At 40.6% G+C, this 14579-nt stretch overlaps 1 protein-coding gene across 1 annotated transcript in view; it reads right to left on the bottom strand.

The window, feature by feature from the left end:
* Positions 1–1767: 1767 nt before the first annotated feature.
* ARHGAP8 (Rho GTPase activating protein 8) overlaps positions 1768–14579 on the bottom strand; it is a 58590-nt gene continuing 45778 nt past the window's right edge. The window contains exons 9-12 of the mRNA XM_009879711.1: positions 12614–12691; positions 11803–11931; positions 8767–8870; positions 1768–1965 (exon numbers count right to left, since the gene is read on the bottom strand). Of these exons, the coding sequence (XP_009878013.1) occupies positions 1768–1965; positions 8767–8870; positions 11803–11931; positions 12614–12691 (509 nt within the window). The remainder of the gene's footprint in view (positions 1966–8766; positions 8871–11802; positions 11932–12613; positions 12692–14579) is intronic.

The following is a 14579-nucleotide window of genomic DNA, read 5'->3' as shown; positions in this document are numbered from 1 at the left end:
ATGCAACAATCATGAATCCTTGTTAATTATTCTCTTTGTGTTATGCAAGGTTTTGTATTTAAATGAGTGTCATGGGTGGCTATTACTTACAGATATTCAGAAGCGAAAAAGTTGTCTTTAAGACACTCGAGGAACTGGAGAAAACACACAACTGTGATGTGAGAAGTCGGTCCCAACATACTTTGTTCTAAAGCCTCTGCATTTTCCGAATTTTAATCATTGCCTAATGCTATAGATGACACCTACTGGGCAAATGAAGGCCTGGCACATCCAGCATTCCACAGCCTTCTGAACACCTGGTTATTTCCTGAAATTGCTGACAAGAACGAATCCTCTTTACCCTCTGCAGTAAGATTTTCTTGCCCCCTTTACACAGACAGGCAATTCGTAACTGCTAAGAGGAAGGCCACAAGTACAAACCCTCAACTTGCTAGAACCTACAGGATAAAAAGTGGCTCTGTTTGCAGAGGAGGGGATGCCTGAATTGTCCTCCTGAGACTATTGCTTTTACTGAAGTATAAATAGCGCCTCTGTTTTCTTAGCTTTGTACAGAAGCAGGAAGACCTGAGCATTAGGGAAAATACCACCTACCTTTTTTTACCACTGATTAATTTCCTTTTGCTTTGCAGGCAGCTATAATGATAACTTCGTTACACCACCCCATTACCAATCAGTGTTAAACAATGGAATAGCAGTGTGTTAGGGTTCATCAAGTACAAGCGATATTAATGGCACAGTTAGAAAGAAAACACTGAAAATTCTCCCTTTATGTTGGCTAATTATTCACATTGGGACTAATAACAGACTTTCAATGTATAAAAATGATATTAGGCATATTATCTAAGTTGTTGCTCCTACTGCTTTCTAGAGAAACTGATTTGAAGAGCAAATTTCTATCAACTCAAACAGCAAAAGAACGCAACCCAAACATCAGGGGCACTCTTCTCAAAGTCAGTCTATATTCTGTGTTATATACCCACTGATGTAACTCCACTGATGAAAATTCCAAGTATTCAGAGAAAGACCCATATGATTATTGCTCCCCTTTGAACTTATAAAAAAAACCCAAACTTCCACACACTTTGTACGTGCAGCTACAGTGATTAACTGCACATATTAGATATTTGCAAGCGTAATTAGTTAGCTGTCTGCACAACTCAAATTACCCAGGAAACACTTTATTATCCATGGTAATTGCAAACCTGATGTGCCACAACTGCCCACACTTTTTTTTGCGTAAAACAAGACACTTAAATATACGGGAAAATAGTTTAGAAATGTTAGTATCTTAAAAATTGATTCCATCTTTATTAACTTAACAAGGGGATTTCTAACAAAGTTGTATTGAAATAAAAAAAATTTAAAAAAGAAGAAAGCTGTACATTCAGGAGTGGTCCAGAACTTAGCTCTCCATGGCCCCAGAAAATAACGCCACGTATCAAGGTCTCCAGATCCCCAAAGAAATGACAGACTGGCACATAGTGTCATGATTTTTTTTAACGTACCAGTTTTTGTCAGCTGCTGAATTTTAGTAAGGGGATTCACTTTGACCTATTGGTCTTTGAACGTTCGTGTATATATTGTCCCACATGTGTATGGGGCAGTGTTCTTCTCCCCACATCTTTGGTATTTGGAAAGCTATAGAAACTTTACTCTGTATTGAAAGTTTTCTTTGCAGGAGAGAGCCCTGAATACAAAGCTCCCACCAGCTGAGGCACGGAGACCTTTCCCTCGGGCAGCCATACTCCACTTTCCTTTCTGGGAGCACTAAGGTAAGATCTCACCAGGCACTGTTCGGGAGTTGAATATATTCGTGTAGAAATCTATCAGTAGTTCAGTGAAGAGATTCAGAGGTACCAGAGCACTCAGGGAGGCAGTTCCTTTCGATGGCCAGATCAAATTCAAACCAAAGACACAGGCCAGGCTGGATGCTGTCATTCTGTTATATATGCTTTCCTGTGAAACCTGGAAAAACATAAACATGAATAGGTACATGCAGATATGTGCCCCAGAAGAGTGAGAGACAAGACACCATCCTGTACTGAGGATGAACCAGTGACGGGAGTAGACCCTGGCCATGGGTACATCGCTGGCTTCTTAACAGCCTCAGGGCTGCCTATGCAGCCTAGAGCCTAGAGCCTGGACGCCCTGTCCCTCAAATACAAGATAAGATGTCAGTCAAGCAAAAAGGCTGAATTGTTTCCTTATGCTAGGAAAATTAATTGTTTTCAATCCTTCCATATGGAATCTATTGTTATCTCTGCTGGGGGGCAGGGAAGGACAGCAGAAATAAACGGTTATCCCATCTGCTTTGGTACCAAGTTCTCTATAGAATAAATCTCGAGGACTTCTGAAGTTGTTTGCAAGGGTTTAGAAGGGTTATTTTTTTCTCCCACGGATGCATGACTTCACTTCCAAGTACCTCCACATCCACCCAATTCCGCTGAAGCAATGGAGGTGAAAATGGGCTGTAGATAAAATACACAGCACTGAAATCTGTTCTGCACCTGGATGATGTGTTCTACTTCTACCCATGGATGTGAGCCCAGAGCTGGGTAGCAGGAGTATTTTTTTTTTTTTTTTTTTTCTTTGTGTGAGCTTGTCAGGGAATTTGTGTGTGTTTTGCTCTCCTGCATTGCATGGCTGGTATCTAAAGCCTAATATGGTCTGGGTGTCCTATCTGACAAGTTCTCTGTTATTGCAAAGAGCCAGCAAGCTGAAGGTGCTCTTGATTCCTCCTGAACTAGGTAATTCAGCCAGTTCTTCTCAGGCTGATGGCTGCTGCTGTTGATAAGTAATCAGTCACGGGAAGACTATGCAGTCACAAACTGCGATGTACAGGTTACTCCAAAGCTGTCATCTCAGAACAGAACAGGAAATTATTGGACAAAATCTCCCATGTATTCTTCGTGCTACAATTTTAAGTGGAATAGGAAAGCAAAAATTCTACTTGTCAGTTTCTCCCCATTTCTGCCTTGCCATAAAGCCTCCTGAAAAGGCAGCTCTGTAGTACTATGAAAAGCCTGAGGGCACTAGAGGAAAAGCTAAGAAACATTATGATCATGTCAACACTTCTTAGCATATGCATAAACTCCAGTTGCCCTCTGCCCGGTAACACAGGTTTAATTCCCCTCTACCTCCTACAGCACAGTCTTATCCTCCTCAGTGCTTTACTTAGCAAGAAGCCTGTTTGCTCAGCCACGAGAGGATATAATTCCCTTTAGACATGTGTGCAGGATGGAAGTCTTTTCCTTGGGGGACGTGAAGCAGCACTTTATGTGCCCAAAAGCATATCATTTTCTTCCTAACCATACTAATTTTTCCAATAATAGGTACTATTTTTCCCTCCAATCTTTACCTCACCCTTCTGGGACATCAAAGCTACCGTCATGCTACTTCTGCTACAAATATTAAAGGCTTCAATTGTTTTTAAGGTCATGAAGCAGGTCTGGATAAAGGAAGGAGGTATTAATAAGGAGATATTGGTGCCATAACCACCTTTTCAAAGGACTGGACTTCATAACTTGAGAATAAAAAGTCATCAGATTAAATGGCAATGCCTGCTTCATGACCTTATGCAAAACCCACATCATTCTCTCTAGAGTACGAACCACGCATAGCCTGCTGACCTTCACATACTGCTCTCGGTGCACTGTTTAACTATACAGAAATACCAACAAGCCCATCTTGGTCATTTAATCTGCTTCAGACGAGATCAGCTCAAACAAGAGTTCATTATACTACAGCAATGTAGTAAAAGCTAAACTGCTACCGAAGTAACTCATGACGGAAAACAATTAGGACAACGTTACCGGAAGTACCCTGTTAACAAGGAGGCATGAACTTAGGTATTACCCTGAAGGTAGCTGGACAATGAAGCTGGTGTTTGGATACTGCTAAATATAACAAGGTTAGAGACTGTGTTCTGGCCCTTGAGCCAAGTGGCTCACACTGGCCGCATCCACACTGTGTAATGTTGTAACTGTGAAACCCCTGTGGATTGAAGACAAATTATTTTTCGGTGTTTCTTTCAGTTGAAAGCCTCTAAAATAACATGAGAGCTACAGCCCATCATGTTGTGTTTTCTATAGCACAAAGCCAAAGATGTGTCCTGTATATCCTAAGGAAGGCACCTTAAGTGCATACTGGGCAGGTACCATGTGATGGCACAGAAGCATGTGGTATAGTACTGGAGGACAGTGGTGGGTGGAAGGAGCCAAACCTGTTGCAGTTGTCTTCCCCCAGTTTTTGGGAGTATTCCCTGACACACTCCATCCAGCAAGCGGTGTACAGGTGCTGTCTTCGAGCGATAGTTGAAACACACCCAGCTTAACCTAGCCACCGCCTTCGAGGGCCAACATTCCAGCCCAAAGCAACACCACTGTGACTTGCTGCTAGAGCTAGATTTTGTTATTCTCTTTAGGCCAACTGTTTCAAAGAATGCTTCTAACTCCAAGATGAAACCATCTTCCCACCCGCCACTACTCTGTGAACATTTTCAAAGAGACAGTCAATGTTGAAATGATCAACAAAAATACCCATGACACAGCCTCTCCCCTAAGAGAGAAAATCCTTAAGATAAAATGAATCAGTGATTATACCATCTGAGGCACAGCTACACTAAGCCTCTTCTGTGAGTCATCAATGAGGCTGACACTTCGGAATTCAAGGGAGACGCAGCACGTTGCTTCACTCCAAAATGCACAGCAATCCCTTCCTCAGCAGATCCAAGAAAAAGCGTGCAGCTGAATCCAGCTCTCTCCACAATGACTTTTGCCGGCTCATCAAGAGCTGCAAGCCAGGAAGCCTTGTCACACCCATGGTAATAACTTTATCCTTCCCTGAGGAGTTCAGGTTTCACACCATCTCAACCCCCTCACTAACTCCAATGCTAGACTTCTTTCTCAAATGACACCAACACGTCCACTTCATCTACACCACCGCCACGAGCAGCTGATGTTTTCTTCCAACACTGGACCACGTAAGGGCAGCATCCAGTCAGCCAACCTCTTCATGGGCTACCCCTCTAAATAACTGCACCCCAAAGCTACGTTCTATCTAAGAAATACAACTGACATCTTTAGCATTTGGACTAACCCCCTTGACTCCTTCTTTGATTCCCTCAGAAAGTTAGTAACCGTCAACTGTTTCAAGTGAAAATACACTTTCTCTGTCAAATTGACAAGCTAATAAAAAACAATTCTCCAAGGACCTAGATCGCATCTTTGAAGGAATCATCTGAACATCACTGAAAAGTACTACAACAAAGAACTACACAGCTCCACTTTGCTGGGTTTTTTCCCCCTTTCATTGGAAGATATATAGAAAAATCACTAAGTAATGACAGCCTATATTGAAAGAAAGTCCTCCAGAAAGATAAAAGTTGTACGTTACAAAACACATTATTGGGAATAAACACTGAAGATTGAGTGCCACATCAACGAATGCAAAATAGACATCTTCACTATCCCAGAATAAACATCCAGCTCCCCCCAACAAAATTGTGATGATTTTTGGATTCCACGCACTTGCAGCCCAGCACTCTCATGGATACTGGCAGGAGTGAAACCAGACAGCCACTACACCACCTAATGAAATTAAACAGTGAAATCCAGAGGGTAGAAACAGCCAATTACCATCTCATTATAAAAATGTAAGGACATCACCGTCTCTTTGGCTTCCCAGTCACAATGCTGAAAGGAACTCCACAAAACATTTTCAAAAGAAAATTACTAGATATTAAAACACCCCCACAAACTGACTGGAAATCCGAGTTTCTATCCCCCACTCTCTGCTGCCTTGCAGGGGTGCCAACTGCGTGTATCTGCTCTATGAGGCTTAGTCATCTAATCCTTCCAAACGTGCCCTGTCATCCTCAGCCACCCCCAAGCTTTGCTGGTGCTAATTACACTTTTAAATTGGACAAGTGATTGAGACAAAACATTCATTCAGAGCTTTTTTTTTTCCAGCTTGTATTTGGCTTTAACTTTGCTGCTTCAGTTACAGATCCGAACCATATCTCACGGGCCCCAAAACCTTGTCCATTTTTTTCTAGTTGTCCAAGTCTGACATTTGGAATTTGGCAGTTTTTTGCAATGGTTCTTTCAGCCAAGTCAGCCACCCCTTCCCCTGCATCAGGCATGACTGCAGGGACAGAAATAAGCAGCAGAGAGGGAAAGTGTGTAAGAGGGGGCTATATCAGCTTGTACCAAACCCAAAGATGTGGTTATAAAAACACAATCTAGGTTGTATTATTGCCTCTACAAACTTTGCTGATTGTTTAGCCTTAGACTGTCATGGAAAACTACAAATACAGTTTTCTACTAAAAGGTTTCTGGCTTCAGAACTGGGTAAGTGTGCTTTGATAAGTAATTTGCAAGAAGACTTCTTTGAGCCCTTTAAGTTTGCATGTGCATTCATAAATCCACTTCACTGCGTGTACAACACAGGGCACAAATGCTTGTTTGTGCACACTCATCTCTTGCGAGATCTGCTGAGCAAGCACAGATATTTTTTACAGACATAATTCCAGGCCTGCCTTCTGAAAACCAGTCTTTGTTTTCCCCTTGCTCCTGGATGCTCAATTCTGCCTAGGGACCTCAGTCCACAGCAACTCCAAGAGGACCCTGCAAATCCCTCCATAGAGTCCAGATGCACTGCAAAGTGGAGATGGACAGTTTACACCTTTCACAGCATGCTGGGCTCATTACTGGTAAAATCACTGCTAATCTAAGATTGAAGGATTTGGACCTATGTTTGAAATTCAAGTCTTTTACTTCTGTAGGAGTTGCACTGTCTTGCTGTAGCACCCTTGGACTGGAAGGAGCTGTTTCATTAAGTAAGGGGGTTGAGACTGCAGAGAAAATAGGGATTTTTTTTTTCTTCTTCCACAAGGCTGTATCAAACCTGGAGTGTTCAAAACCTGTACCTAGTGATTACAATTCAGCCCACTTCATGAAATTATCACAAGTACCTCTTGCACTACTCAAGGCTGAGCTCATGGAAGAATTAAATTGCCTCTTCTATTTAAGAAGGCTGATGCTTGCAGGTAAAAACTAGGATTATTGGTAGAGTGGTCTGTTAAAGTTTGAATTGTGGCAGCTTGTGCAGCACACCGATCTGCAATGAACAGAAATCTCTAGCTCCTAGATTGTTTCACATTCCCTTGACCTTTCCAAATGCAAATATTCCCAAAGATATTAAGGATGAAAAGCCGTGGATCAGCAAAAATTGCCGATCTGAGCACTAGTATCAACTTGATGCTGTGCTCTACATAACAAGGCATACTCAAAAATAATGCTATGTTCTGTTGCTCAATTACAGAAAACACTATGTAGTACTTTTGCACACCTCATTAACACCTCAAGTGCTCAGCTCTTAAGAAGTGCGTTGAGATGGTGCATCTATTATTGGAACAAAGTCACTTACACGATTCATAACACTGAGGAGAGATATCAGTTGCTAAAATAATAGCAAATGACATGAGGTTTTCCTTAATAGCATTAGAGTTCAGCTAAGCAACAGTAAACGAACATATGGGTATTACAGGAACCTTGCAAGTGCTGTCTGAGTGAGGGTCATATCAATGTGTTTCCTTTAACTTTACTTTTCTCTAGTGTTTTGATAGAAAAAGGGATTAAATTGTTTCTGAAATAACTTGTTTCTGAAATATGCTACTGGCTAGAATATGGCAAACATGACAGTAGCCTAAGAACAGTCACTGAGGGCTAATTTCCTCCACTGGTGAAAATCAGCATCATTCCACATACATGATTGCTTTGGTGGGCTCTTAGGACTTCTGAAGGCTAGATCACTTTATTTAGGTGTCAACTATACCATGATCCCCAGTTATAGGCACCTGGGTTTGAAAAATGCAATCTGGAAAAGGCAATGCATTGGATAAGGCAGAAGGAAGGGAAACTTACGCTCCTCTTGCTGTCTTTTCCTGCACATAAACTGGCAACCAAAGGATGTCACTAGGCTAAACTGTAGAACTATTTGTAATGGATGTTCCCCAAACCCTCACACTTGTGGGGTTTCCAAAAATGGGTTAAAAAAAAATCATCAAATCAAAAAGTAGGACAAAAGACACATGATTTCATTTACCCTGAAGCATACCAAAAATCCTTGCAAAATGGCACAAAGTTTTTTATTTAACACTGTAGTAAATTACAGAATGAAAGGCCATTTTAAACAGGAAAATGCTATTTGTAAGATTTAATGGAAATTACTTTGCTGATTGTTGTTCTAAAGGTCATTAATATTTCTATCATTTTCTAAAATGACACTATTTGGTGTTTCAGTTGCCCAAGATTTACACTTTGGAGAAAAAAGGCGATTTCATCTAGTTTTTTTCCAGCACCAAAAATTACATAACAACAGTTCTCAGGCTTTTTCACTCAAAAAAAAGGGTAAAACCAAGAACTAAATCAATAAAACATATATTTGTGAATGGGGAGTGAAGGGGACAGGGACAGGACTTTTAAATATTCCAGTGCAGGCACAGTTCCATTTAAATTTACACAGTAGTTTTCATTACATCGTGGTGAAGGGATGGCCAGACCGTTGTTTAGCACTGACTTTTATTAGAACTGGAGGGTTCTGCACCCTGAGTTCACTCCATTGGCAAGCACTGCACCACCAACTCACTGCATTTTTTTATATTCTTCAGTTTTATTTTCTGTGGAGATTTTCAATGTTGAGTTAACAAGAACAGAGTAAGAAAGAAAAGACTGGCGTTACTTTGGAAATTTTGCCTATACTCACCATATGGAGAAAGCATATCAGGTATTTCAGAACAACGTAGTTGTGTTCAGGAAGTCCTTGAATGATTTGCTTACATCTGGTGACTCGTAAACTGCTCTCCACACCTGCAATTTCAAAGTCAGTCTTAATATAACTCAAAAATATCAAAATATCAAGAAGAAATAACCCCATATTTATATCTGCTGGAATTTAGATATTCAACTGTAAAACTGACCACAAAATTCAGCTCTACTAAGCTCCATGACCACAGTAACAGTTAGGGTTATCCCTCTGAATGTCCCTGTCATATTTTGTATTATTATATATATGGCTAAGACTAACTTCCAGAGTATTTTCTCAATTCAATGAAATAGCTGAAATAATTTCTTTTCTAGGAAGAACTTTCAAATGTCAAATGTCAAAGAGTCCAACTCTTCTGACTTTGGGAAAAAATTTACAAGACGGCCACTTGGGCGGGTAAGAATTTTCTAGAGATGGACCTAAGCAGGTTAATTAACTCATTTCTACAGATGGGCAAAACCAGAACTGGACCCCAAACTCCTGGAATCATCTAGACAGCCTGGGTGAGAATTACACTAACAGTGGATTATATTTCAAATGCTGTACCGAATGACTTTTTTTTCCCCTCCTGGAAGACTGTAATTATTTTAGTACTGGAAGTTTAACACCATTTTGGAGAAAGATCTAAAGATTACAATTATGCCTGACCTAACCAGCCCATTTGGGCTGCTGTTTTTTCTGCATTTGTTGGATTTCCCTTTCCTTGACACAGAGGTGCACATAAGCACGGCTACATGCACAAAATTCCAGCATGTTAAATGTTCCCTTAACCTCTGAACTAATACATGAAGCTATACTGTGGTGAGCTGTGTTGACATTTTTCTGACTGCAAAGCTACCAGTTCCTGCAAGACACAATCATCTGAGTCCCAAGAATTATTTTGTCAGCCTTCTGCAGAGTAAATAACGCAGAAAGTGTAGCTATACCGGGTAAAGGAACTCTTGTTAGCAGTTTTCATGAACAAAGAAGTTTTTCTTTGACAATTATAAGCTTTAAGATTTTATTAATTTTTTTAGTCAGCCACTCAGCTAATTAATTTCACAGCTCCCATCAATAACCCTTTAAAAAAATGTTTCATATGAGACATTAAAAAGAAAAGTTTCACTATCATTTCAAAGTACTGTAAAACAAAGATACTGTATTTCTGGGTTTGCAGGTTAAGAGATGTAACACATACATCAGACACTCCTCTGGTGTCTTCCAGAAGACAGAATGAGAATTTTCAAATCATCCCAAGACAGCTGTCTGCTATCACACCTCTTCAAAGCTCCCTTCTGCACTGGATTCACAGAGAATATGCTTTTGCTGCAGTCCAGTTTGGCTCCCAAGCTTAAGATCTTTTAAAATCAGGATATCACCACAGCATCAAGAAAAACTAGTGGACATCACACTGCCTAACACGAAAGTGCAAGAAGAAATTCTCTTAAACTCCACTTTTCAACATATTTTGTCAACAGTTAAAACACCAGTAAACAAAAATAAGAGGGACTGCATGCTTCACAGGTGTTTTGCCAAGCAAAACCTTCCAGTGTTCCTGGGACAATGCACTGTGCTGAGATTCTTTTCAGACTTGATCTCATCTTTCACTTAGCTGTATTGCAATGTAATATCATGTCCAGAAAGTCAGCACAAGATTAATTCAGTAAAATATAGCATTCGTACATTTTTTTTTTCCAAATTTCCCCTATTCTTTCCAGTTCTGAGTGACTATCCTTAGTCCTTCCATTTCTACCACCTTCCTGTGAATACACCTGTTTTTCTCAATGCCTTCAGATATTTAGTGTGTGGAGAGATGAATCCTTGATTTGGAAGGTGGTGATCTGCAAAATTGCAAATATCAAAACAGTACAGAAATTCAGAGGATTCTGAACATGACCTAATCAATTTTTTTAATGGAAATACATGAATAAAATTAATGATATGAAACAGCACGTGCAGATGCTAGTGATGGGCACAGTATATAAATTTTACCTACAATACAGTATATCTAGGTAAACCTACTGTACTTCTACACTGTACAAACATGTTGCCATTGAGATTTATCCTCAATCTGAATTATTTTGGTGACCCTAGCCCAACAGCAACAGTTATGATAGCGACGATAACCTACGCTTTGCAACAGCATCAGCCCATGCTTATCAGAGGTATGCAAGCAGACTCTGTTGGAAGATGTACTCCATATAATTTCCTCAAAAAGCCAGGTTTTGGAAAAACGTGTGCTTGTGATTTGTTACTGGAAGCTCTACTGGTTCCCTGCTAGACTGACTATAGCCTGGATGGCAAAATACCAGTTTCTACAAGTACTGGGTACTAAACCTCAGATATTCTGGGATCTCAGATATTCAACCCCCATCTATCAGGTAGTTGCCTTGCCAGCATTGTAAACTTCCTAGTCCCTGACAAAGGCCGCAGAGTTTTCTAAGTCATAGTTTCATATGGTGCTAGATCTTTAGATAATCCTTGTTTTTTCTTCTCATGGCTTTAGATCCTTTCTGCCCCAGTGTTATCCAATGGGAAAGGCTCAAATAAAAACAATTCCCTTCCTACAAAAAAATGGGAAAAAAAAGGAGAGAAGCATACAAATGACCAGCTAAATTTTGCTCCCACAGTTCTGCCAATGCTGCTGCTAAAACTAAACCCGCTTTGACATAACTTGTATCACTGAGAACTGACTCAGTGCTGCGCCATGACATAAAAATGGAGCCCTGACAGTGAGAAGTCCGGCCCAATTCTTAATAATACAGTATGATACGTAGATTAACCAGCGAATCTTGTAAAAAGCAGAAAGGGTCTTGGTAACCCTAACCACCCTGCTCTAGTACAGATTATGAGGTTGTCCATTTGGGGTTGCAGTGATGCACTAATAATATGATATACCCACAACTGTGCCATGATTAGCAAACAGCGATGATTATGAATTAGCCAGGTCCAGTTCAACTTGCTGTATAAATTTTTCTAGAACTTATTTATACTCACTGGTGATTCCAAGGATATGATCATAACACTCAAAAGTTAGTAATGGCTGAGGGAGTTCCCTAAGGAAAGTCTTTAGGATAACAGCAGGCATATGGATATCATGATAATCGTCAAAATTCACAAACTTGCCTAAAAGGAGAAAAAGGAGGAAAAAAAAGAAAAAAGGTGTTCAATCATATATTTTACGGTTTCTGTAAACAACTGCTTAAAAACTGTGTCACATTACATTTTGAACAGAAAACATCTTGGCTTCCTGCTGCTGGTAACTCCTGGCGTTTCCTTTTTGTGTCTTTCGTAGAGTTCTATTAATTTCGCTATAAAAGATTCTCCCCATAAAGGCATTTCATAAAATAACTTCATGGGGATGTAAGTGACTTTCAAAATTACTTCACTACATTTCATAAATTATTAGGTAAAAATATATTTCTTCGCCATAACCATGGAAAAACACCAGAGGCAAAATGACAAAGACCATACTTTGTAACTACTGTAACTCAAAGTGCATAGAGGCAATACAAAAGTTTATGAAAAAACAGACCTTTTTTGACTCAAACCTTATTATTCACCAGCTGCTACATATTTTGTCAGCTCTGGTCTGACATCAGTTGATGACTTGCTATTCAGTAAGCATTAAAGTGCCTGTTGCTATCTTTCAGGTTTCTGTAATAGTGCTCTTATTATGATTATTTTATCTTATAAATGGTTTTATGATTAACTAATTACAAGAAAACTAGCATTTCTGCTTTACCAACAACACCAGGACCAACAAAGCCCTCACACTGTTACTGGCAAAGGTGTGATGAGAGTTTACCCTGATTGTAAAGTTTCTGAACATCTTTGATAGTCTGGATGCTGGCTGACCTTCTGAAGAGGCCCTCTACTTGTAGTCCTGAAAAAAACAATTAATGCAGGTCTCATCTGTAAAAGCTCTCACTCTCGTTTTTCTCTACAGGTTCAGTTGAAAACAGAACAGAGGCAGAAGGTTTGGGAACAAACCCACTTGATACACCTCTTTTTTTTTTTAAATAAAGTCCTTGAGAACAGAACGTACATCAAATAATGTTGCAACATTGCCTACAACCTTTCTTTACCATGTCTCATACAAATGCTACCACTTTTCCTTAAGTGTTTCAGAGTGTCTTGACAACTATAATTTTTCTTTAAAAGTAGCTATAAATTGCACCTAATGACATAGAAACAGGAGATTTAGATTCACCAGGCTGCCTATGTACCCACTCTCACTGAGTGTATCTGCAAACTGAGCCCCAAACCACGCCTGCAAATCTGCTATTCTCCTTTTAAATGCCTTAGACCTTTAGCAAGCTAAAGAGAGGATTTGCAAAGATTCCCATGGGTTCCTCTTCCATCAGCGGGTAAGACAAGATCCTTTAGCCTAGGGAATGTTTTACAGGATCTTTGGATGGAGGAGCCTATCTCCTACCATTGGAGGGATAGTGGCCTCCACAGCTTAAAGGTAGTTTGGGGCAGACCGCTGCTCCTTCCACCTCTCTCTGGAAGCCAGTGAGACTTAAGACTCTGCCTGCCAGTGGTATTCTGAAACACCCAATTCTAGTCTTGAGGCACACCTTAGATACTTATCATAAATCTCCTGAAGGGTATCTATCTCATTTGCTTTCATGTCTTGGACTGACTGAAATCTGAGTTCAGCTACAGAGGAAAAACTTCAATAAAATGCATCCAATCTAATTTGGATCACAGCTTTCAAGGTGAGTTATGTATCTGAATTATTATGCAAAACAGGATGGGGACAAGAAGTGCTACTTTTCTTGAGACTTGTGGTACTTCTTGCTTTTGAGTTTGGTAAAAGCACAGGAGAAGGCCATCCCCATGGCTCGAAAAATGAGCCGACGGGGAAGAAGACCAGCCTGGCTAAATAGAAAGCTTTGGCTGGACCTCAAGAACAAAAGGAAAGCCTACATTCTCTGGAAAAGGGGGTTGGCATCTTATGAGGATTATCATGATACAACAAAGCTATGTAGGGGGAAAATTAGAAGGGCCAAAGCTCAATCAGAACTCAGCTTGGCCACTGCAGTTAAAGACAGTAAGAAGAGATTCTTTCAGTATATTAATAGGAAAAGGAAGACTAGGGAAAATGTAGGCCCACTGATGAATGAGATGGGTGCTCTTGTGGTGGAAGACACAGAGAAGGCAGAGTTACTGAATGCCTTCTTTTCTTTGGTCTTCACTGCTAAAGCTGTCCCTCATGAATCCCATACCCTGGAGGCAAGGGGGAAGGTCTGGAGGGAGGAAGATTTCCCCTCAGTTGAGGAGGACCAGGTCAGAGAACACTTGGCCAAGCTGGACATCCATAAGTCCATGGGCCCTGATGGGATCCACCTGCGAGTGCTGAGAGAGCTGGCAGATGTTATTGCTAGCCCACTCTCCATCATCTTTGAAAGGTCATGGGGAACAGGAGAGGTGCCTGAGGACTGGAGAAAGGCTGACATCTCTCCAATCTTCAAAAAAGGAAAGAAGGAGGACCCAGGGAACTACAGACCGGTTAGTCTCACATCGGTCCCTGGGAAAGTTATGGAGTGACTCATTCTGGATGTCCTCTCCAAACACATTGAGGAACAGGGAGCTATTGGAAGTGGTCAACACGGATTTACCAAGGGTAAATCATGTTTGACCAATTGGATGGCCTTCTATGATGATGTAACTGGTTGGCTGGATTAGGGGAGAGCCGTAGATGTCATCTACCTTGACTTTAGCAAGGCTTTTGACACTGTCTCCCATAACATCCTCATTAGGAAGCT

The sequence above is a fragment of the Charadrius vociferus genome, unplaced genomic scaffold (genome assembly GCF_000708025.1).
Source record: "Charadrius vociferus isolate BGI_N301 unplaced genomic scaffold, ASM70802v2 scaffold90, whole genome shotgun sequence".
NCBI lineage: Eukaryota > Metazoa > Chordata > Aves > Charadriiformes > Charadriidae > Charadrius > Charadrius vociferus.
Note: the sequence above shows the minus strand (reverse complement) of the source record. Positions and strands in the feature narration are given on the sequence as shown.